The sequence below is a fragment of the Hesperophylax consimilis genome, chromosome 16 (assembly GCF_061612785.1).
Source record: "Hesperophylax consimilis isolate HC1 chromosome 16, BYU_Hcon_1.0, whole genome shotgun sequence".
Lineage (NCBI taxonomy): Eukaryota > Metazoa > Arthropoda > Insecta > Trichoptera > Limnephilidae > Hesperophylax > Hesperophylax consimilis.
Window position 1 is genome coordinate 11,667,133 of NC_142851.1, and position 27,097 is coordinate 11,694,229.

Sequence of the window (27,097 nt, forward strand, 5' to 3'; positions counted from 1 at the left end):
AAATGAAAAGACGCTGGCTCATTGAAAGAGCCACCCATTGAAGATACCCGCTTTTAATGTTTAGCGTTAATTGGTGAAAATTTACCATACTTAGCAAGAGGATGCGGGCTCTTAGGACTCTCAGACGGTTTAGTGCAACGCTACGAACCCAAAGAGCTCTTCAACCACTTAGAGAACACCAGCTGTCTACTGATGAATGTTCTTCAACAAATGGCACACATTTTTCACTTGTTGCTGCGTAGCATTTTTATATGAGTATCGGATAAGAGTCCCAAATATAGAACCCTTAAGATCTATGACATCTGACATCTAGGGTTGCCAAATGTCCGGTTTTGGACCGGACAGTACGGTTTTTTGAACGGCTGTCCTGACCAATTCTGGCGGGTGGTAGCAAGACTTGCTCAAATCTGTTGAAAGTGGTACAATATTTGAGCAGTGTTCCCGTCTCCAATTTCTTCGTAGAAAGAGTTTTTGTGTAATGGGTCATGTATGGACTGACGAAAGAAATCTACTAGGCGTAAATACCGTAAAAAAAGCGAATTATGTGTTTTCTTTCATTTAAATGTCAGTTGCACTGGATTTAAAGATACAATTTTAAGCAATAAACGATTATTTAAACCAGTAGCATCTAGTGCCAAATATGTTAAAAAGTGATTTTTTTGCTTACCAATAATAATAAATATAAGTTTGTGTTCACCCTCAGAAATATTCGGTAATTTTCTGTGTTTGTTTTGGCCAAAATCAAAGGGGTTTATGATTATCAAAGGACATTTTGATTTTCGACAAATTGTACAAAAAAAAATTAAAGGGGGGGACCCTTTGATAAAAAATCTTCGTTCTTTTATTATCTGGACCATCTGGCAACCCTACTGACTTCCCAAATTTTGTGTGTATAATGAGTCTGAAGGAATTCTGCAATGGGAAGGTTGGAAAGTACTCGATGATTCAGATTCTGGTCACTAAAAGCGGTTAAGGTCATTTCTGAGCCTGTGATTTAGTTTTATTTATACTTTTCAGGAAATCCCTCTCCTTGGTGAGTTCTCGTAGCACTTAACGTAACTTGATACAAGCAATTGCCAGTTACATCAGTGGAGATCTCTTCTCACACTCTTCTCATTTGTAATCAATGCTGCATTCACGTAATTTGTCTTCACGTTCGTGATTAATTAGCTAGTAACGTAATGTGTGTTAAACGGTTGCTGTAACGCCTAGAATTGTGCATAATAAGCGCTAATGCATGAGCGCGTTTTGCATGTGTGACCCCGTGAATTATTGCGATCATGCAATGCATCGGCCGCTAGAGAATAGTTATTCAATCTGCAAGTCATGATTTAGCGTAAAATGTATTAGAAAATCGTTTACTAGAACATTATTGTTTAGTTTATGATTGTTTTTAATTGTTCAATTTATTTTATAGACAACTATTTTATTTATTGCACTATTTCGACAAAATGTTATGTGCTTATGACAATTTTTATGGGCACGCTAAAATTAATGTCCTACAATAAGAAAAAAAGATGTTGAATCTCGTGCGAACGTAGTAACTGTCTAATTTTTAAACCATCCTACTTGGGTGGGGCAAAAGTATTCACCCGATGTTCTTTTGCTGTATTTTTTTAATAATTTATTTAATTATAATGGAAACAATTATTCCGCGTTCTTGCGGAGTAAACCGGTTCATGTCTTGTCGTTTTGTATTCTGCGTTTGTTTACTTCACAAATGTCAACCGAATTGACATTTGGCGCCATTTGCAAAAGTAATAGCGTTTTACAATAGGGGGATTACTTTTGCCCCACCCTGTATTATAAATAGCGCATAAATAGTCTATTCTCTATCTATACGTAAAGAAGAGTGTCTGTGGGTGGAAAGGAAAATGAGTGTTGCTACCTTATTAAAAATCTCTTAAAATTATTGAAAATCCGGTTAAAAACGGGATTGAAGGCCCTCAACGAATGAATAATAGGTTTTCTGTATACATTTTAGTAAAATACTAATACATTATCACGATGTCGGAAAACGTGTTCATAAAAGTCCCAATATTTTCACATTTCGTCATGATATATTATTTAGGCAAATGCAGATGCATGAACAGGTGTTCATGCTCTCCTCATCCTCTCTGCCCGTCACCTAAAGGAGAATTTTGAAACTTGATAAAATTTTGCAAAACTGACGTTTAAAATAAGAGGAAAATTACTGTATATTTAGGGACCAGGTCTGAGTAGCCAGGTAGTTTCCAACCTTCCTATTCCTCTTTCCATTCTCCTTCTGCCTCACATCATACCCAATGCCGTGGGGATGCCAAAGTCCCACTGGCTTCCAGCATTTGTAACTCTTGGCGGTGTTCTAAAATAAAAAAAAATCTGTATCTATTTTTGTTTTCTTATCGTCGAACACTGACCGCCATTCTTTGTCTATCGTCTTGTTTATCTCTCAACATCGAGTTTCCACGTAATACTTTCATGATAAGTGTTACCGTTATGGTTATTATAAATTATATGTCAGCATTACATCCTAACAGTACCTACCTACCCATCCTATTGATTCTTTTTCCCACGAAGTAATTATTGCACTGGCAATTTTCTCAATGGGCCAAACAATCAAACTTATTATTTAGACAATTTGCACTAATTTTATCCATAAAATATCTTTCTAATCACTATTTAGTAGGTTAATAAATCGAATTTATTGCTAAATACTTGTACAAATTTATATGAACTACTGTAAAAGAATAAATAGACAACCTTCGTTTTGTAAAAGTAAGAACTTTGGATCGGTTTTTTTACAGATCTAAGACCCCTCATTCCGAATTTCTACAGACGTGCAACTTCCCTTAATGCAGAGTTGAAAAAGTAATTAGATGCAATTCCCTCGATAGGAAAAAAAAATAGCCAAGTATGCTCCGAAAATTATAAAAAACACATCAGGTTCTGTTATTTACAACATCAATAGTTATGAAAAAAATTCACAGTGTTTCTTTTAATGATTTTTAACCTCAGATGTCGTGAGATTCTTGCTCTATTAAATAAATTGTGGTTTATTAATTTTTTCACCATAGTGACTTATATTCGTTATAATTTTTTTTTAAATATTAGTACAAATAAGTTATTAAATAACTCTATTATTCTTATTTTTCATATCTCCCTTTCAAACCGTCTTCAGTAATCTTCTTCTTCTTTTTAAACGCTTATTACTCAGCCTTAACAGAGAATTAAAATAAATCAAGTTTTTTGTCTGTGTACATTCATTAGGTGTTGCAATTTTCGCACGTACGAACCTGCTTGCGTGGTATGTGTTTGTATTGTGGTACGTATACATTTGCGAACCGAAACTTGAGCCGAGCCACGAATTACGGGAAGGCAACGAAGCAACTGCAAGCGGAATTTTGCGCTATTTATATTTTGCGGTTGCTTCGTTCCTTTCCCATACGTTGAGGTTCTGCCCGACATGCGACAGTTCGGCTCGCGTATTTATACGTAGCATTACGCCATATCAGCCGTGGATTGATTGATACACGCTACCAATGGACCATTTGCCAACTATGCGGTGTTTATTTTATTTTTTACTACCTGACGTTGCTCGAATTTTCTCTACTTTCTATAAATATTATATACATGTATAATATATATAAACCTTCCGGAAGAAATTCTCTAAATGATAGTGAAAACCATACCAAAATCTGTTGCGTTGTTTAGAAGACCTAAGCACACAAACAGACAGACGCGGATAGTGACTTTGTTTTATACTATGTAGAGATTCAACCAATCCTGTAAATTATATTATCTACATTTATATAGTAAATCTTCATTACCTTTGCGACCTTAAGCCCTTTAACACGTGCTTAAATTTAACAAAAAATACATTTTGAGATCAGCACGCGCGATAAAGTATTATCATACGCACGTTTGACCTTTTTATTGTGCCAATACGCCCGTGTAAAGATTTGCAATAAACGACTTTTGACACATAAAACCTAATTATAATTTCCAATGCAACGGCTCGTAAATCTCGCAGCGCAGCTGGTTGACTGGCCATTATTTTAATCATTACCGATCGTATTGCTAATTTATTTTGCAATTTTGTATTACAATTGCACCGTGGCCAAACGCCAATAAGATAAATGAATACAACATGAAGTAAATAAGAGAAAATGTTTCAAACATTGTCATCTGTTCTATGTATGTACAAAAGCTCCGATGTGGAACCCTGCCATCGTTTTGTAAATAACATAAATGTTGTGTCTTTAATAAATTATTCGTTGAAAACAACATGGCTGAAATACAATTACTCTGTGTAGATAGTCTAAATAGATGACTTTTCTCAAGTTAAGCTTTTTACAAAAATACGAGGTTTACATTATTTTTTTATTTTTTTTATTATTTTAATATAGATCATAGTTACATTAATACATACATTTTTTTGCAAAATATAATATTTAGGTACATAATTGGTCATGTATACCTTATCAGAAAAGAGGAGCTCTTGTGCCTGATAAGGGAGCCACGATTCTTACTTCAGTGATTCAATGTTATGTATAAAATATAAATATAATATATCCATATATTTTTTAATATAAGTTTTTTTTGAAAAAAAGTTTGATTTTATTGATTTGTTCTTGTTGGTTCGTAATACAGCGCAATTCGGAAGGGAGATTATTGTAGTTTGAATAATGAATGAATGATAAATAAATAATCATTAATGAACAAAGCAGTTTATTCTGTTATTTGATAAATTGCAATGTTTTTAGTTATATCTTAGTAGTATTTTTTGGTTAAATGTTACGAACTTTATGTCGGTCATTAAAGATATTTTTCATTTATTTTACTAATTTATAAAATTTTGTTTGTTTGCAGTGCGGCCGACAGTGCCGAATCACCAATACTGGAGGAATCGGCTGAGGGAGCTGCTGATCAGAAGCCTAAACCGCTTGTCAAGTATGGCGAGCTCGTCATTTTAGGGTGAGTTTGTCTTTACCATCTCCCACTGTTCCACTTCGATGTCATTTTAGGGTGAGTTTGTCTTTACCATCTCCCACTGTCCAACCTCGCTGTCATTTTAGGGTGAGTTTAACTTTGCTATCTCTCATTGTCCCACTTCGCTGTCATATTATGGTGAGTTTCTCTTTGTCATCTCCCACTTTCCAACTTCGCTGTGCTTTTAGCGTGAGTTTGTCCATAGTCAAGTTTTAATTTCTTTCCCTGAAATTTGTTCTGTAATTATAAACATAATCATTGTCATGTACTTAAATGTTGATGTTGTTGTTAGCATCAGTAATTTTGTGGTTACAAGCTGGCATATAATACACGTTATATATATGTATGCATAGTGTAAGTGTACATATAATTACAAACAAAGTGATACTGCGTACATTGTTTTATTTGATGGCATGTCAAAATTAAGTCAAAAACTGTATTTGGCCTATTTAAACGATTATTTAACAATTCACCATAACTGACCACCAAGTAATTCTAAGAACCTGCCGGCAAGCGAATTTACCCAGTTCTTGTCGTCATACTTTAAGTAGGCCAATGGTCCAAATATCGCCCACTATTTAAAATAATCCCCTCAGTTTTTCACACTATTTCGAACCACCTCCCAATACAGGTTAAAATGTGATTACTTATAGATTTGTGGTGCGAAGGACTCCGTGGTGGTGCGGGATGTCCACCGAGTCATCATCATGTTTTAGCCTATTCTTTCCCATTAAGAAAACAAATTATTACAAATGAGCAAAAATTGCGCGAAATTTAACCTGATTTCCTTCCCAGGTTCGTTGATCACTTTCGAAACTTTCGTCTTCGATATGTTTTAGTAAACTAGGATCGGTTAGTTGATCGAGCGGTCCAAAGCTTCGCGTTCTCGCAGGTTCAAATATCTCCCTAGTCGTCCTCTGACCTTGCACGAGCAACATTTTCAGATTATAATCATGAGGATGGTGTCAGGTTATTTGTAACCTGGGATTGTTTATTTCTATAAAAAAATAAGAAAAGTAATAACGTCAAAAAAAATAACTTCTAGTGGATTTCCAACATTTCGTTTACATACTATTATTTGGTTGCATTTTCGAATGAAATCACAATATTAAATAAATATATATTTAATTTATTCCCATGCTCTCCATTCTCCAATTCATTTCTACAGGGTTTTTCAATAAGAGGTGTTATTTTGATATTCAATCGTAAAAGATCAGTGGTTTCGTTGCTTGTGTGGCACGTAGCGCCGTCTTGTTGAAAGTAAACGTTGTTCAGATCAATACCATCCAATTCCAGCCATGAAAAATCATAAATCATCTCTCGATAGCGCAATCCATTCACCGTAACTGTTGCTCCAGCCTCATTTTCGAAAAAGTAAGGTCCAATGACTCCGCCGGACCATAAACCGCACCAAACAGTTACACGTTGAGGATAGAGAGGCTTTTCAACAATAACTCTTGGGTTTTCCGAGCCCCAGATGCGACAATTTTGCTTGTTGACGAAGCCACCGAGGTGGAAATGGGCCTCATCACTCAAGATGATTTGCATTTGATTCACTCAAGTGAATTTTAATAATTTCAATGCGTTGTTGAAGCGTGTATCGTTCCATTTTTATTAATGGCGTAGTTTCTACTTGTAAAATGTCAAAAAATGACAGCTTCAAAAGTAACATCTACCGAAATAGCGGGCTATTCAAAATAACACCTCTTATTGGAAACCCTGTAGAATAATAATAATTCGAAAAGTACAAAAAAAACGTGGAACAAACATGGGGGTGGTTTGAGTAGCCCTACGGGTGCTCTACCTCTGGTCTTCCGCTTTACACTATTTTTTGGGTCATCCTGTATTTTCAATATTTTAATATTTGATCTTCTCGATTGTGCTCATTGCTATTTGTAATACTCATTTTAATTATTGTTTTGTCTTTGAAATCCTCCACGAATGACCAATAAATTAAATAATATTGTAAAGTTCTGTGAACATTTTTATAACTCCCATTTGAAGTTTAATTTGCGGTTTTTCTCGCAATTACCGTTGCTATGTCGGCTTTTGTGTACATGTAGCAGTACACGGTCGTGTATTGTTGGTGTGTGCAGTATTTTACTGTTATGATTGTTATTAAATATTGTGAAGTGTCACACTAGCGATTAGAACAAGTTAGTACAATAATTTCTATCCGATGCGTATCAGTAATGGTGGGTCTTGCGGTTTTCACAAACAGACCTAATTCCTTTATTCTTTTGCCCGCTGCGTAGCACTTATTTTTTTCAAGTAAAATAATAAGCTTGGATTTCTATTGAATTACTTTTCCGTGCAATACTCTTAAATATACAATTACTTTTGTTATAATTTGTGATTTAAAAGTCATTTATGTTATCGTTAAAATGCGCATATGGAAAAACAAATTTCCTGCCAAAATAATCGTTTTTCTAATGCATTAATAAATAGAAAAGCAAGCGCATTTTGTAAATACCCTGCTGGCTTGTATTATTGCATGTCACTTTTGAACATATTGGAAGAACGCGAACAAGCCAAGTTATACCTACCATTTAACGTGGGCGTTATTATTGAAAGATTTTGTATGTATTGCCAATCAATTTCTTAACTGAGTTTATTAGATATAGATTGTATAGGTATCGCAACCAGAATTGACCCGAACGCAGAACTCACACAGATACATTTTTTGCATATATCATGTTTCAAACTTGCTATCGGACTTCATAAAAGAAAATTACAGTGAAATTAATATTGAATTAGTTTCAAAGTGGAATGCGGTACCGAGTAAAGATCGCATGTCGATCACGTTTGTGCTCCATCGATCCAAATCTCCCTACGTGAAATATTAAGTCACTCGAAATCACCAAACTACATCATCGCCTAACTTATTCAAGCGAAGGACGATAGATGTGGGCGCGCCGTTGAAATGGCCCGTCCCGTGGTTCCGCTCCGGAAAATGTATAGATTATTAAAAGAAATGACCACCGAAATTTACTAAGAAGACCACCAAACCTGGGAAGGAAACGTGCCCACTCCCCTCGCCCACTTCCAACGATTTCTGATTCCCTGGAACATGTTTTTTTTTAACATTTAACCTAGTTTCGTAGAAAGACTTTTGTACCTTTTTTTCCAAATCAAACATCAGCGTGACGGGCATTTTGTGTAAAGTTAGTAATGTTTGACTTGTACTGTCAAGCCTCGGCGGATTATTCCGATGAAAGCCTAACTGACGTAGGTACTATGCTAATGTGTTTAGCTTGGGCTACGGATTATGATTCGTGATAAAACCAAGCTGAAAGTTTATTATTTATTATTGGTGTGTAATAAACGTACACAGGTAATGAACGATTTATTTTTATCTTAAACATAACGAAATCTCTCTCGATATCTCATGATCATCTGCCATTGTTGGATGAAGGCTTTCCTAAGCTGCCCTCACTCTTTTCAATTTCACGCACTGTCACGTATTTTCTATTAACTTGTATAATATCTCGTCGATCCAGTTTGATTTAGGGCAACATTGAGCCATCTGGGGACTGATTAACTTGATTTGTTCATTGATTGTCAATCCTCCGAGCGTTGTGTCCCGCACATAGCCATTAGATTTTTGGTGTGTTTAGTTATGTCCGCTACTTTTGTTTGTCTATTTATACATCCGTTTAGTTTCCTTCTTTTCGGATTATTACTTTCTTTATTGATTTCGGTTGTATTACCTTCTCTTCTATGCATCAGGCAATAACTACTATGTCTTTGCAATGCAGAACCCAGGCGTTTTATTAAATAGGTACATAACATAATCATATTAATAATTTATTTGGTCCCCTTTATATAAAGTTCACTCTAACAATATAGAAAAGAGTTCAGCACAAATTTTATAGGTACCTACGTAAATTTTAAGCTCAGAATTCCAATTGGTTACATTAATTATGTCAGTTTTATTAATCAATTGCATCTAAGAACACTGTCTGACAGGAGAATTATGTCAGACCTCATTGTATTCCACAGAGTCATTAACAACTTAATTGACCGCCCTGCCATCGTTACCACTATTAAATTCCATGTGCCGACTAGGAATACAAGACAACATATAACATTATTTTTCAATACATACACAACCAACTATCAGACACACTGGCACACATGATCTGAGCAAAAAGTAAGTGGGTAGTATTGATAAATTTATTGACTCCATTTATAGAATTAAGCGTAATCTATACTGGAACTTTTTTAAATCCTACAAATTAGAGTAGCGTTGGTAGTTTAGTTTTAGTGATTTGTCTTATATGTAGTATTGTTCTAGTTTCTATAATATTTTGTTACTGTTTCATGTTTTACTAATATTATTTTATATTCATCAGCTTTAATTTTTTTTGTATAATTTTGATAGCTTAATAGATATATTGCATGTAAAAGCCCTGCTGGGCGTAAAATATTTTTATTTAGTTACTACCTAAGTTCATCTTAAAACAACAAAAATTCGTTCTCATGAGCGCAATTCGAAAAACTCTCGTAAACTTTTCTCCAGAAATAGCTTGACACCATAGCTTTGTGAGTATCAACATGTTATATTTTGGTCTTCTTTGCATTATTTTTTTAAATATTTTTGATAATGCATAGATCGTGTTTAAAGATTGATTCTCACGTGAAGTGAAGATAGCAGCTGCCTCCCCGACGATTAATGAAAGCGCATCTTTTCGTAGCCAATAATATCCTGAAATTCTCTTTTGTTTGTTGTGGCGCCGAATCGACGCATCTCCGCCTTCTATTGTGGCTATAAAAAGTCGGAATTTTAAGTTGCTGTTTTCACTTAACGATCGATAGAATGAGAAGCACAACGTCTTTTATAGGTTAGCAGTTTAATACCCGTAAAATACAGATAAAGCTACACTTTATGTTTATTTGTTTTTTTTTTTTACTTCGTTTGCCTACGACAAAGCGGCGACCTAATAGATACTTGTGTTACTTAAATGTTTGGAATGTGAATTAGTAATGGAAATGCCTTTTGTCTATTGTAGTATTGATGACTGCACTAGATGATTTTTTTGTTTGTTCAAAGATGGTTTGAAAACCAGATTGTAAGTACTAGTCTAAGAGGTCACGGTCTTTTTCATAACGATCAGAGGAATGGGTAGTTTTAGTACATATTCAAAGTATGGCATCTACGCATATGAAAAACGTTGGTCTGCCTGCTCTAAGTGGTTGCAACTATGAGTTATAGAGCTTACAAGAGGCTTTATTGTTTCGAAAAAAAAAACGATCAGAGGAATGGGTAGTTTTAGTACATATTCAAAGTATGGCATCTCCGCATATGAAAAACGTTGGTCTGCCTGCTCTAAGTGGTTGCAACTATGAGTTATAGAGCTTACAAGAGGCTTTATTGTTTCGAAAAAAAAACGATCAGAGGAATGGGTAGTTTTAGTACATATTCAAAGTATGGCATCTCCGCATATGAAAAACGTTGGTCTGCCTGCTCTAAGTGGTTGCAACTATGAGTTATAGAGCTTACAAGAGGCTTCATTGTTTCGAAAAAAAAACGATCAGAGGAATGGGTAGTTTTAGTACATATTCAAAGTATGGCGTCTCCGCATATGAAAAAAGTTGGTCTGCCTGCTCTAAGTGGTTGCAACTATGAGTTATAGAGCTTACAAGAGGCTTCATTGTTTCGAAAAAAAAACGATCAGAGGAATGGGTAGTTTTAGTACATATTCAAAGTATGGCGTCTCCGCATATGAAAAAAGTTGGTCTGCCTGCTCTAAGTGGTTGCAACTATGAGTTATAGAGCTTACAAGATTAGGCTATATTGTTGCTAAAAAAAAAAGATCACAGAAATGGGTAGTTTTAGTACATATTCAAAGTACGGTGTCTCCGCATATGAAAAAAGTTGGTCTGCCTGCTCTAAGTGGTTGCAACTATGAGTTATAGAGCTTACAAGAGGCTTCATTGTTTCGAAAAAAAAACGATCAGAGGAATGGGTAGTTTTAGTACATATTCAAAGTATGGCGTCTCCGCATATGAAAAAAGTTGGTCTGCCTGCTCTAAGTGGTTGCAACTATGAGTTATAGAGCTTACAAGATTAGGCTACATTGTTGCGAAAAAAAAAACGATCACAGAAATGGGTAGTTTTAGTACATATTCAAAGTATGGCGTCTCCGCATATGAAAAAAGTTGGTCTGCCTGCTCTAAGTGGTTGCAACTATGAGTTATAGAGCTTACAAGAGGCTTCATTGTTTCGAAAAAAAAACGATCAGAGGAATGGGTAGTTTTAGTACATATTCAAAGTATGGCGTCTCCGCATATGAAAAAAGTTGGTCTGCCTGCTCTAAGTGGTTGCAACTATGAGTTATAGAGCTTACAAGATTAGGCTATATTGTTGCTAAAAAAAAAAGATCACAGAAATGGGTAGTTTTAGTACATATTCAAAGTACGGTGTCTCCGCATATGAAAAAAGTTGGTCTGCCTGCTCTAAGTGGTTGCAACTATGAGTTATAGAGCTTACAAGAGGCTTCATTGTTTCGAAAAAAAAACGATCAGAGGAATGGGTAGTTTTAGTACATATTCAAAGTATGGCGTCTCCGCATATGAAAAAAGTTGGTCTGCCTGCTCTAAGTGGTTGCAACTATGAGTTATAGAGCTTACAAGATTAGGCTACATTGTTGCTAAAAAAAAAAAGATCACAGAAATGGGTAGTTTTAGTACATATTCAAAGTACGGTGTCTCCGCATATGAAAAAAGTTGGTCTGCCTGCTCTAAGTGGTTGCAACTATGAGTTATAGAGCTTACAAGAGGCTTCATTGTTTCGAAAAAAAAACGATCAGAGGAATGGGTAATTTTAGTACATATTCAAAGTATGGCGTCTCCGCATATGAAACAAGTTGGTCTGCCTGCTCTAAGTGGTTGCAACTTCGAGTTATAAGTTATGAAGCTTACAAGATTAGGCTACATTGTTTCGAAAAAAAAAAACGATCAGAGAAATTGTCAGTTTTAGTATATATTCAAAGTATGGCCTCTCCGCAGATGAAACAAGTTGGTCTGGCGGCTCTCAGTGGTTGCATTTCAGAGTTATGATGCGCGCAAGTCATTGCATTGTTGCGAAAAAAACGATAACAGAAATGGTCAGTTTTAGTACCTATTCGAAGTATGGTGTCTCCACAGGTGAAACGAGTTGGTCTGCCTGCTCTCAGTGGTTGTATTTCAAAGAAAAAAAATAACAGTAATCAATAAAATAAAAAAATTAAATCGAACAAATCCAATTTTTATTAATTCAACTTCCATAATCTAAACATCTTTGGGTAAAATCACAGATTAATCATTTTGTAGAATATTACTAAGGCTTAAAGAGTTAAATATTTACTTACTTCTAATATTCTTTTAATATTTTTATGAGCTTTTTCATTAGTCACATCAAAACATCATGGATTTTGGCGATAAAAGTAAAAAATAGCTTAAAAAAAGGGGTCTACGGTATCGTATACCGTTTACCTAATTCGAGTTTGAGGGATTTCTTAACGTACTTCGAAAAATGGTGTTCAGAAAACATAAAAAAGACAACCTAATATTATAGTAGGAGATTTCAATATAAACATGAATAAAAATGCAGACATCTATACAAAAAACTTAAAAACTTAATCATTGAATTCAATGGGATGAAACAACTGGTAAAAGATCCCACTAGAGTAACTCTAACATCAAGTACATTAATTGATCTGGTGATAACAAATGTTTTTGAACTACAGGTAAATCTATTAGATGCACCCAGAATCACAGATCACTCCATAATTCAAATTATAGAGCAAAATCGAAATACGAAAAAACATTTTATAAACACCAAAGCTTATCGGAACTATGCAAAATATGACGAAGAAGAACTAAGATTACAACTCAGAGCACAAAATTGGAATGGAATAATGGAATTAGATTTTGATATTAAGGTAGAAACATTCATAAAAAACTTAAAATATTCAATTTCAATATTCAAGATTTCTTTTTTAACTTGGATAGATTTAACTTAGATTTCGTCATCTTCGGAATCTTCTTCTTCGCTGCTTAGGCACGTAGACGAGGAGTCTGTAATGTGATAAAATAACTGTAAAGTTTGATAGAAAAAATGACGATTTTGATGATATGAAAATTATTATACATATGTATATATAAAAAACAGAAGGAAACGAACTCTTGTATGTATAGCTTAATGAGATTTATGGTTTAGATACGTAATATGCCATTAATAAGAAACAAATACATGCAAACTTTTCGTTTCCTAACGATTTTTACCTATACATCCGCAATCGTATAAAACTTACCACTGACATCACCAGAAATATTGTCATTTTCTGACTCCGTTACAGTAACATCAGATACTTTATCTGGTAGTCGGTTCCCTGCATACCAGATAGGGACATATTTGCCGTGTTCTTCTTTCCACCCATGTTCAATTGGCAATAGATAGCTTGGAGGATTTTTGGTTGAATTTATCCAGATATTTGATACGTATTTAGCTCTAAGTATCTGTTGAACTAGTTCGATTTCAGACGGTGGCAAAAAAGCAGCATCAAAATTCATAAGAGTTTTGTTAAATTTTTCATTCTCTTTATTGGGCTTAAATTTTTTGAGGAAAATCTTATGGCGGGCCTCGTTTACAGATTTACTCTTCACACCATATAACTCACATATGAATTGTTCAATTTTGCATTTGATTTCATTTGTCAATGGAGCATTAGAACTTAGCTCTATTAGAGCCTCTTGATAAACTGTGTTTTTACTTAGGATATTGTAAGGTTTTTGTTTGCCCTTTCTATAAAATGCAGGGGTATAATCACACCCTGTCAAAGCATGAAACGCTGGCAAACTCTTTGCCAATGTAGCACCAATACTGAGATAAATTTTGTTAACATTTACAATACGTCGTTTGGCAAGAGTGCCGGATTCAATAAATATTTCATGCTTTTCGAATTTGTCCAAATTTCCCAGTAAAATGACGATTACATCAGTGTCAGAAGTTTTAATCAAAATATTAGATGGTTCTTGAATACTGTATATGTGGTATATTATTTTTGTATCGGTTTCTTCGTGGTGCCCACACATCAAATTAGGGTTATCGTTTTGCACAACCTTTTTGCCGTCGCTTTGATATTCATACGAATAACAATTATTTTCAAAATTGAGATTAACCGTGCTTCCAGAAATGACTAGACTAGCCTCCTCGGAACTCCAATGTTTTATGAAAAAATGCACGAGTTCTTCTTTGAATTGTGTAATTCTTAATTCTTTGACGAAATTTCTTGGTCTGATTTGTTTTGGCGCTGTTATTTTATACTGTGTTTTGGGGGTAGCTTTGTGCCCAGCTCTCATTTCACGTTCAAAATCTTTGATCGAGGGTGATAAATAAAAATCAAATATTACATCGATACGGTTTGCTTTGTAGCTCATACATTTTTTCAAAATGTATAGCGACATTTCACCAAATGTTTTCACATGCACTGGTATTAAATGGAGAATATAGAATCCATCTACAATCACAACATCAATTTTTTGTGGCGTATTGGCATTGGCTGTTTTTTCCAATATTTTCATGAGTGCAGCCTTGTTAGTCTTCATCAAGGAACCATCTAAATGACTCATTGAAGGTGACGATGAAGATAATGGATATTCCAAAACTTTTGGCAAATCTAGTTTCTGATTAAGGGAAATTCCTAAAAGACGACCGAAGACGTTTCGTTCTGCTTTTATAACTTGCAGTTTTTGTGCTGCTTTACATGGCTTTTTTGATTTATCTGAACAGAAATTCCTGATTTCATTGCGTTTTATTGGTTTCTCGAAACGGTCGGGATTTTCATTACATTGAGATATAAATTCTTTTCTCTGATTTTCTCCTGTAGCCTCTATATTGAGCAGAAAGTCTGCGGTTTCATTCGTTACTGAATTCCCAGTGACAATATTGTACAGTTCGTCTTTATCGTCTTGATAATCAAATGGATTGCCATAAGATTCTACAGTATCGACAAGTTTCTTAACTGCCTTTTTGTTTTTGGAAATGTTGGCTGTCTGCAGATCAGAGGTAACGTCTTGTACCCTGGTAATATTAGTTTCTTCTAAAACATGAGTTATAATGGTGGATCTCAGTGCATGGCTTTTTGCCCAACGCTGTCGGCCTGACAAGGAATTAGTAAAATGGCTAACACCAGACAATCGCTTAGCAGCATCGTTTTTTTTTCGAAACAATGAAGCCTCTTGTAAGCTCTATAACTCATAGTTGCAACCACTTAGAGCAGGCAGACCAACTTTTTTCATATGCGGAGACGCCATACTTTGAATATGTACTAAAACTACCCATTCCTCTGATCGTTTTTTTTTCGAAACAATGAAGCCTCTTGTAAGCTCTATAACTCATAGTTGCAACCACTTAGAGCAGGCAGACCAACTTTTTTCATATGCGGAGACGCCATTCTTTGAATATGCACTAAAACTACCCATTCCTCTGATCGTTTTTTTTTCGAAACAATGAAGCCTCTTGTGAGCTCTATAACTCATAGTTGCAACCACTTAGAGCAGGCAGACCAACTTGTTTCATATGCGGAGACGCCATACTTTGAATATGTACTAAAACTACCCATTCCTGTGATCGTTATGAAAAAGACTGTGACCTCTCAGTCTATACGAATGATAGAAGGAACGCGCTAATATTAAAAAAAAACAATTATTATTAATCGAAAATATTTAATAAAACACGACTCTTCGAATTTTGAAATGACAATTAAATTTAAAAAAAATAAGAGTTAACTGAACCAGGTTACAGACATACAACCGAAGTTAGTATTTTTATATAATTTATTATATTCAATATTTAATAGAATAATTAAAAGCTACTGAGACAAAAAACAAGCACCTGCTTCTTTCTGTATGCAATTAGTGAAATTAATACATATAACAAAGCGGAACATCATAATTACGAATATTACGTTTTGATCCAACATTGTTTAATGCATCAATTAAAGACCATAATTATGATTTTTTTAAGACAAGCTATTTAATAGTGAATGTAATATACTCCTGTTCTCCGAAATAATGTTATCCAGTAGTAGAAGCATTCGCTGGATTAATTAACTTAATTGCATTTCTGTTAGCATTTAATTGCTTCTTTCGTATTATAGTACAGCCAAGTGGAACAGAAACACTTTTAGAACCCGAAACTGAATCATTAGTTTTTTCCTTGCCAGTGTATTCATAATAATATCATGAGTAACTTTAGACCAAAGAAAGAAACGAATAGACAAAAGCTACAAAATTACCTTCGTTCACTGTTCATGCTTCATCTAACACAATGTACAGACGTAATACCAAATAACTTTCAGTGTAAGAAATGTCAAGGGAATTGGAATGTTTATCCGATTGTCTGAAGAGTTCTCATTCTTCCTGCATTACTGCGGGTGTGGCTCGGTCTGTCTATTGGATCTGCCTTTGGTGTAGAATTCACTAGGTGACCACTGGTGGTAACAAACCAACCGATCTTGTCGTGGGCTCAATTCCTCTGCTGCCTAAGTCATCTATCATTGCACAAGCAATATTTACGCTTATAATTATGGTAGTAGGAGTTTTCAGAATATTGTCTTGTTATTCATAGTCATATCAATTAAATCTTTCGTTAAGCTACATGGAGAAAAATAATTATTGCTAATTTATTAAGAATCTCTACAAATTATTGGTAATCGTGGTTGGTTTCCAGATAAACTTTTAGCAACTTCCTAATATATCGGTTCCTAACACGTGTTATCGCACCTGCATTTAGCCCCGATAATATATTATATAATGACGAAATGCAAAAATATTATGATTTTTATTAACACGTGTTCCGACATCTTCATTATACATTCGTATTTCGTAAAACGTAAAACAACAACAAAATAAATAACCAAAAACACAAAAATTAACATAATACATGGTACATATAATTTTCCATTAATGTTTACATAATATAAGAAAAGATAAAAAATAAATATTCCAGTTTTAAAGGTGCAGATGGCATAAAATAATATAAATAAATAGAACAGGTGGTGATACGTAATTTAAAATTAATTTACAATGAAGAAAAATTAAAAAAATAATTGTAATCGCTCCTTCGCGATACTCCTAAATAATAATATAAGCTACATAAAAAAACAACATTCAGGTATTTCTTTTATAATGACAAACTTGTATTAAATATTACGCCCGATTAGGTGTTTTATGGAACTTTACATAAATTACTTTATTTTAAATTAATATTTATATAAAGATAAAATGTTTACTAAGTTTATCATGAAACCTATCAATTCATTCGTTTAGGGCCTGCAAACCCGTTTATTACCGGATTACTGAATAATTTGAAGAGATTATAAATAAATTAGTACGAGAAGTACTTATTTTTGTCCGTGTACGTAGTTCATAGGTTTATCTTCATACAAGTCGGAAAGATTTAGCGGGATTAGTCTACTTCTAAATATATCCAACTCTGAAGCCTTGTAACAATCGAATGACGATCGTTTTAATCTCTTCGGTACTGATGGGTGTTATGAGAAATTAACGAAAATAACATTTTTTAATATTATTCGTTCGTTATCATAATTTATATTTCGCAATTTATATTGCGAAATCGCTTTTACTTTAATCAAGTGTTTCTTCGGAAGAAAACACCATTTCGATCAGGTAATAACTATTTCAAGCTAATCGACGTGTTTCAAGTATTGTTATAATCAATAATTTACTTTAATCGAGGGTTTCTTCGGAAGAAAACACCCTTTCGATCAGGTAATAACTATTTCAAGATAATCGACGTGTTTCAAGTATTGTTATAATCAATAATTTACTTTAATCAAGTGTTTCTTCGGAAGAAAACACCCTTTCGATCAGGTAATAACTATTTCAAGCTAATCGACGTGTTTCAAGTATTGTTATAATCAATAATTTACTTTAATCAAGGGTTTCTTCGGAAGAAAACACCCTTTTGATCAGGTAATTACTATTTCAAGCTTATCTACGTGTTTCAAGTATTGTTATAATCAATAATTTACTTTAATCAAGGGTTTCTTCGGAAGAAAACACCCTTTCGATCAGGTAATAACTATTTCAAGATAATCGACGTGTTTCAAGTATTGTTATAATCAATAATTTACTTTAATCAAGTGTTTCTTCGGAAGAAAACACCCTTTCGATCAGGTAATAACTATTTCAAGCTAATCGACGTGTTTCAAGTATTGTTATAATCAATAATTTACTTTAATCAAGGGTTTCTTCGGAAGAAAACACCCTTTCGATCAGGTAATTACTATTTCAAGCTTATCTACGTGTTTCAAGTATTGTTATAATCAATAATTTACTTTAATCAAGTGTTTCTTCGGAAGAAAACACCCTTTCGATCAGGTAATAACTATTTCAAACTAATCGACATGTTTCAAGTATTGTAATAATCAATAATTTAGAAATGGCTCAGAAATTTGGATTATGTCTATTCCAATGAAAGATTGATATTTCTATCCTAGTGTTGCTAATTTAGACTGCGTTATTTCGGCTTTACCAAAAACATATTTGTCATTTTTGAGTTATCATGCTTCGTCTTAAATATTAGAAAGGAGTTAAACATATGAAGTTTTTCTAAACCGCTGAAACATGTCGATTAGCTTGAAATAGTTATTACCTGATCGAAAGGGTGTTTTCTTCCGAAGAAACACTTGATTAAAGTAAAAGCGATTTCGCAATATAAATTATCATAGCGAACGAATAATATTAAAAAATGTTATTTTCGTTAATTTCTTATAACACCCATCAATGCCGAAGAGATTAAAACTTGTAATAATCAATAATTTACTTTAATCAAGTGTTTCTTCGGAAGAAAACACCCTTTCGATCAGGTAATAACTATTTCAAGCTAATCGACATGTTTCAAGTCTTGTAATAATCAATAATTTACTTTAATCAAGTTTTTCTTCGGAAGAAAACACCCTTCCGATCAGGTAATAACTATTTCAAGCCAATCGACATGTTTCAAGTATTGTAATAATCAATAATTTAGAAATGGCTCAGAAATTTGGATTATGTCTATTCCGATGAAAGATTGATATTTCTATCCTAGTGTTGCTAATTTAGACTGCGTTATTTCGGCTTTACCAAAAACATGTTTGTCATTTTTGAGTTATCATGCTTCGTCTTAAATATTAGAAAGGAGTTAAACATTATGAAGTTTTTCTAAACCGCTGCTAAAAGATGTTTAATAATCCGAAATTAGTTTACTTTATATCGCTGGCTGGTGGTTGTGTCGTTGAATACTGTTTGCTATAATAATATTTTCACACTCCTATCTCCACGACTCGAGCAACAAGAATAGTATGCTCTATGATGAAGTATATGCGCACGGCTGTTGAGAAACAATGTTACAATGCATGATGTACGTCGAGATAAGGTAGGGGAAGGGAGGGCAAGATGGAAGGCTTAACGTTAAGATGTAAGAAAAAATATAACAACATAATATCAATCATTTATTTTAATAAGTCTTCAGAGAGATCTTACATGCTTATAAAATTGAGTTATTAAAAATAATAAAAATTGAGTATAAAATCTGTTACGACCCATAAAACAAAAACAGAAAATATTCCATCTTGCCCTAACCCTGAGGGCAGGATGGAAAGCTTATAAGGGCAAGATGGAATGAATAGGATATCCTTACATTTTACAGTTGACACATAAAAGACAACCGTTTTCTATGTCTGAACATAGTTCATGTGCCCAACCACAAAATACTGTGGACACTGTACCCAGTCCTCTGTGGGCGGTTCCACATATGCTTCTCCACATAATACACACAACACATCGTCTTGTGTTGACTGCTCCGGATGTTGTAGTATGTTCTCATCTTTTTCTGTCATTTTCCCCTTTCTTTTACCCTTTCCTTTGCCCTTTCCTTTGTTTTCCTTGCCATTGATGACCGGATTAAGGACTCATTTTGGTTTCGCTTTCAGTTCCTTATTTTTTTAATAGTTTCTTGGAATGAAGAACTAGTTAGGATTTCTGATTTTTTACATCTCAATTTTCGCTTCTTTATTGTAGGAGTAACTTTTGGTGATGGAAGTATTTTAATTGGAGAAATTTAGTACGAGGTGGATGGTTGTTCCAAACTCTTATCAATAACACCGAAACTTGTTTTAAATATACTGTCTTCTCACATCGTATTCTGTGTATTATCAAAATTAAGTTGCACTTCTTCATCCTGTTTTTTTCATAACCATCATGGACAGTAGATGTTTCATTGGTAATATTATCTACAATATTGACGTTTATTGACGTATAATCATTTGTGTCGGCATTTTAGTCTCCCTCATCAGTCACAATGAAATTTTGTTCGCCTTCAATTACTGGAGCGTTTTCATAAAAAGTGGCCGATGCAAAGTCTAAATCTGTAAACAAATGTCTAAATATGGGAAAATGCCAGCCTTTCTGAACCCACTAGTGGCATTTTGCACAGTAGCACTTTTGTTCATAGGCGATGCATATCTACCTAGCTATATCAAACTGATTTAATCTTCTTCCAGGATGATTCTTTTGAAAAGTGTCAGGGCTTGCTCAAAAGCTACTTCCAAGAGACGTCCAATGGTTGCAGCTTGTGGCTTGGTGGGGGGGAATACTGAGCATGAATATATATTTTTCTCGAGCTAAATTTAAAGCTTTTAGATTTTGATGAGTAACATGATTATCTGGAATTAATTAAACAAGTCTATCTGCTGTTGGTCTTGTTTTCTCAATAAATATTTTTGTAGCTGTAAGCTGCGCGTATTGTAGTAGTTTCGTCCATCACTATCTGCATTGTTTCTTCAGTTCAAGATCCTATGTTTCTCTTTGTAATATACTTGAACACCATCTATAAAGAGAATCATTCTCAATTAGTTGAAAAAAATTAAAACAGAAATCAAAATAATTGCACGCGGGCAAAATGGAAACTATTCCATCTTGCCCTAAAATGCAATTTTCCATCTTGCCCACAAGCTAACTTCCAATAATAATATCAATTTCTTAGAAAATCCATTAATTTTTTTCCTCTTTAAATATCGATTCATAAATCTATTCCTTATAGTTAGTGTTTATAAAAACAAAATGGCAGTATTACTTACTTTCTATGCGTAATCACACTTTTAAAGTCCACTGATTTTGTAAGAATTCGTCGCTAAAATACAAAACACGCGTGGAAGTTGCTTGGTAGCGCGAGCCGAACCGAGTCACCGGACATAAATACAACATGGCCGCTTATATCGGTGTGCGTAGAGACACGGGCACTTTGTCGCGTGGTTGGCGATAGGTAGATAGTTTCCATCTTGCCCGCTCCTTCCATCTTGCCCTCCCTTCCCCTATGGAGATGGAATCAATGTAAGGTTTTGGGTACATGTTTCGTGATGTAGTTTTTCTTTCCACTATCCGGTTTCATTTAAACCTAATGTTCTGAAAAGGAAACGGATAATATTCATTATATGACCCCGTTCTCGAATGTTTAACCTGATTTTATTATAGGTCAGTTTTTTTACATTATTTTGTCGTTCCCTTTAACCTCGTATTATGCCTTAATTTGGGGATGACGTAGTCACATTGACCTCGAGCCAGTGGTTGGGAGTTGGGAACTCATTGATGTATTATATTTAGATGAGACATGAAACGAAAACATAGGCTCCATTTTTGTACGTCCAATTTGCCCGATTTGACCTCCAACGCTCTGACGCCGAACGTCCGGAAACTACAAAATCCGATCTCCAGCGCGTCCAATTATCGCTATTGGAACACAGGATATAATATGAGTACATAAAGAATATATTTACATTACAAAATATATTTATGTTCGCAATCTCACCAATGAAGAAACTGGTTCTTGTGCTTGGTGAGAGAGTTACACTAATTATAAGAAAAATAGAATCAATATGCTATAAGTAAGTATATATATGATAGGAACAATATATAAAGAGACAAAATCTAAATACAGTGGAGATGAGTATAGACTGATAATAAATATCAATGAAGGGAAAAACAGGCAATTATTTAGTTGATTATTTCTGAAAGAGTAACTTTAGTTTTAGTTTAAGTATGTTAATATCCTTTAATTTCTTTATTTCAATCGGAAGGTTGTTGAAATTATTTATTCCTAAATATTTATAGTTATTTTGCATTTGTTTGGTATTACATTTTGGAATTTTAATATTGTATTGATATCTTTTAGATAAGTGGGTTTCAAATTTTTTGATTATATTATCTTTATAAATTTGGATGATTGCATTTTTCTTGAATATATCTTCTACTCGGGGCACCCCGAAATCTGTAAATAGCGTTTCTGTTGGATACGTGGAGGGTTTCTTGAGGATTACTTTGAGGATTAGCTTCTGGACCACTTTGATCGGGGTCAGAATCTTATTGTATGACCCCCCCATCCAATAATTCCGTATTGAATTAACGACTGGATTAGTGCGTAGTGTACTCTTTTTAGGTTATTTATTTTTAAAATATTTCTTAATCATATGAATATGTATACACACTTTCTGATACGCTTGACCAATTCACATATATGTCTTTTCCACTTCATGTGTTGTTCTATTATCACTCCGAGATATTTAATTTTGACGTTTTGACAAGATATAATTTGTACGCAATAGTGCCTTTAATTGTATAGCTCTATGGAATAAATAAAATAAAGCTTTTGGTTAAGAAACTTGAAAATAAAAAGGGTTAGTTTGTATGTTTCTTCACAAAAAACTGAACCAAATTTATACTGTCGACTTGGGAGTGGTCTCATTTAATTCAGCATGAATGAAAACATTGTAAACGATACCTCACTCGACCTAGTTTGTAAACATGTATTTTTCAAATATCACCCCTCCCCTAGTGGGTTGTTCTGCCATTTTTCTTGGCGTACTCTGCAGGTCTTCATTTTTACTGCCAATACGAATGAATGTATGACCAAAGGTACCTATTGTACGTATACTGAATTAATAAAATACATTTGTTGTTGTTGACAGATATAATGGCCTTCTGCCACAGGGAGACCGCGGCCGGCGGAGGTCCAAGTTCGTGCTGTTGAGGCGCGCCCAGCCCAGCGGCGTGCGGCGCTCCAAGCACTACGTGGTGAAGACGCCGCACAGCTCGCAGGCCATCCTGGACGCGCGCCAGCACAGCATCTCATACACGCTCAGCCGGAACCAGGCGGTCATCGTGGAGTACACGGAGGACGACACCACGGACATGTTCCAGGCGAGTCTATTCTTTCATTTACCAAATGTATTGTATTTAATGTAGACGACCAAATCTATTTTTACAGGGTTTTCCAATAAGAGGTGTTATTTTGATATTCAATCGTAAAAGATCAATGGTTTCGTTGCTTGTGTGGCACGTAGCGCCGTCTTGTTGAAAGTAAACGTTGTCCAGATTAATACCATCCAATTCCGGCCATAAAAAATCATTAATCATCTCTCGATAGCGCAATCCATTCACCGTAACTGTTGCTCCAGCCTCATTTTCGAAAAAGTAATGTCCAATGACTCCGCCGGACCATAAACCGCACCAACAGTCACACGTTGAGGATAGAGAGGCTTTTCAACAATAACTCTTGGGTTTTCCGAGCCCCAAATGCGACAATTTTGCTTGTTGACGAAGCCACCTAGGTGGAAATGGGCCTCATCACTCAAGATGATTTGCATTTGATTCATTCAAGTGAATTTTAATAAAATCAATGCGTTGTTGAAGCGTGTATCGTTCCATTTTTATTAATGGCGTAGTTTCTACTTGTCAAATGTCAAAAAATGACAGCTTCAAAAGTAACATCTACCGAAATAGCGGGCTATTCAAAATAATACCTCTTATTGGAAAACCTGTACTTCATATATAAAAAATTCAGCCTTCGAATGTTTGCGCTCGCAAAACTCTTAAAGTAATCGACTGAAAATTTAAAAGTTTGTTCTTATTATTGCCAGGTGTGTTTAGATGGTAGTTTGTATGGTAGAAGTCGTCGGTGACGTCCTAGGAACACTAAACGCAATATCTCTACGCCGGAATGCTATACGATGTCGATGTAATGTAGTTTTTTTAACAGTAACATTGTGGTATTCAGTAGTGAATGGTGGAAGAAGTTGGAGACGCCCGAGAAATACATTGGGAATAGCGAAGCTATGCGGGGTCCACTAGTATACATATAAAGAATAATTAATGTCTGTGGCGGCATGCCACGTGGATTTGATTTTTATAAAAATCTACGGTTTATTTATTTTGAGATTGATGAAATTTTGCACACTTGACCTAAATCGAGAGGAAAGTCATTGTCTACATTTGATTATGAAAAAGGCTGCATAAAGCTTGTGCGACGCCGGGTACTTTAGCTATTTATAAAATGACAACATCCTGCGACGCCTAGTAATTAATTATTAAGAAGCAAGTAATTTTTTTGTTGGTTGGGAACTAACTACCTCATAGTAATTCTAGGAGTGTAAAGAGGACTAATATCTTCGACCAGACAGTCCACACTACGTCCCCGGCGTTGCCCGGTCCTTGCACATAGTTTTTTTTAAAACCATATGTAACACTGGCCTTCCTCTTGTTTTGAAGGTCAATGTGCAAAATTTCATCAATATCGGAATAAAACTAGATTTGTATAAACTTTAAATCCACGACGACTGCCACGCGGCTGCCACCCGCCCTCCACAAAACACACATAATCAGATCTTGTCACCAAACAAGCCTAAAGCAAGGCATAATACCCCAAAAATAAATCAATATAAAGGCTAAAGCCATTTCTAACAACATTTCAATTCTGAATGCTGGTCTTACCAGGGCGATACTGAGAGTATCTTTCACTGAAGGAATGTGTCGCAAGTATACTGTGTATTATTTTTAATTTAATAATTTGTGAAATAACACAATTCAATCAATAAAATTTACTACTCCTGATTACTAGTCGAGTTTTTCCCCTCGACCACGTAGGCCGTCAAATGTGTAGGATACGTACATATAAAAAAAAAACTTTTTTAGATTTCTTTTATAACATCATTTCCAGATGATGTATCCGTCCACCTTCCAACCTATTTAGTCATATTTTAGCTTTTCGTCAGTATAGTTTTTCTTCATCACAGACCTCAACCATCAACACGGTCGTCTCAGCTAGCTCTTGCGTCATAATATAATCAACACCCAGTCTATTTTGATGCCTCTGTCTATGTGCAGTCTGCAGCGTGCCCAAACATAGGTGACCCAGCATATAACGTTCTTACGCTTTGGGAAAATATACATGTTTCGCCTAAAAATAAACTTCACAAAATCATTTTAAAAGTTGTGGGATTTTTTTATTAAAAATGAGAAGGACCATTTTGATATTTTCACGCCAAAATTGACTTTTTTTTGTTCAGATAAAAATATTAAATTGGTAATTTTGTAACGCCGTTTTTGCTGATGATTATCTTAAAAGGCGGTTCACAAGATTACGGAAAACGAAAATATATACCAATAATAATATATAATATACTCACGACTACTAGTTCTACTACCTGGTTTCGCCCTTGTTTAATTTTGGAATCATCTTGTTTTGAACAATAGATATTCAAAGAAAAGCTTTTCGCTACTTGGTGCAATCAAATAATATAGTTTAGAAGATATAATATACTTCCGATTTTATGTCCGGGTTAAATCTTCCCCATAGGAAAAACTAAACCGTTCCACACACTTTTCCACAAATGATCATCTAGTCGATCAACATTATGCAAGTGCATTATATAAGCAAAATAAATACAAAACAATACAAGAACAACACGTCAACCCACCAGAGATCAAATGGGAAAATAATTCACCGACTTCAGATATTTTCATATCAGAGGGTTCGGCTCGGTAGAACTCCTAACAGGGCCTATAAATCCTACTGATCCCTCAACATAAATATTTAAAAAATCTTTCGTTATCCTACATGTATTCAAAATGACCGACTTTTGCATCTTTATATGTAAATTTTTTGATAGATCTAATACGCCTAATTTTTTAATGAGAGAGCTAGGTATAATGCCAGTAGTCGAAATAACGAATGGTAAAATTTTTATAGTCTGTGAATGCCAAATTCTTTTAATCTCATTTCCTAAATCTGTGTATTTTCTTATTTTTTCATTAACAGATTTTTTTAATATTACAGGAATTTGGAATAGCGACATCAATGATAAAAGTCATTTTTTGAATGATATAATATATATAATCAGTAATATTATTGACTTTAAACTATTCCTAGAGGTTTTCAGGTGCTCCTCAATCAATTCAGCGGTGTATAATAATTTATAATAAATTTAATATAATTCCCGAGGAAGACATGTCAAGAGTAATCAAACGATTCGAATTCAACTCTTCCTTCAGTATAATGTCTTAAATATGCGTCAACTCCATCTTAAATGTATGCTGATACATTTCATATACAAGTACAACAAAAAACACTCTTACGTCACTATCACACTACCAAAACTGTAATTAACCGACACTACAACATACATAAACTACAACTACATCGGCACAAAGACAATTCATCTACCTTGCTCCTAAAATCTTTAACCTTTTACCTGACAACTTCGAAACGCAACTCCATTATTTTATAAGACAAATAACGCTGTGGATCCTTTCATCTGCAATGAATTACAATCAAAATACACATACATTCTACACTCTAACCAATTAAACCAAAACCTACTAGATCACAAGGCCGCGACACTCATTCAAAGCAGCCTTCTAACTTGTATGTGGTTTTATGCTTTTTTTTATTAAAACATTTTTAAAAAGTTTTAGTTATTTTGAAAAAATTTAAAAAATACATTTTTTTGGAGGTTCTCACTCAAGTTAGGAGGAATCTAATTCAGTGTGCCGGCCTTGTGATTAGGCGGTTTTGATTAAACTCCCTTCATACGTGTCTCGAATTCCCCATTTAATTTACTTCTTTCAGCAATTATTAAAAATTAAATTAATTTATTATATTGTGAATAATTCACCCGCCATCTCACTGGGACATTCCTAGCATGGCGGTTGGAATAATACTATAAAATGTGTTTATTGTACAATTTATTTTGCAAGAAATAAAAAAAATTAAATAAAAAACACTTGAGTCGGGATAACAGAGGAA

The 27,097-nt window shown here is 34.4% G+C and overlaps 1 protein-coding gene across 2 annotated transcripts in view; it reads left to right on the forward strand.

Annotated features, from left to right (window-relative positions):
* Pli (E3 ubiquitin-protein ligase pellino) overlaps nucleotides 1–27,097 on the forward strand; it is a 185,202-nt gene that overhangs the window by 74,975 nt on the left and 83,130 nt on the right. For both annotated transcript variants that reach the window (XM_089640887.1, XM_089640888.1), the window contains exons 2-3: nucleotides 4,852–4,956; nucleotides 22,983–23,214. In XM_089640887.1, coding sequence (XP_089497013.1) covers nucleotides 4,852–4,956; nucleotides 22,983–23,214 — 337 coding nt within the window. The remainder of the gene's footprint in view (nucleotides 1–4,851; nucleotides 4,957–22,982; nucleotides 23,215–27,097) is intronic.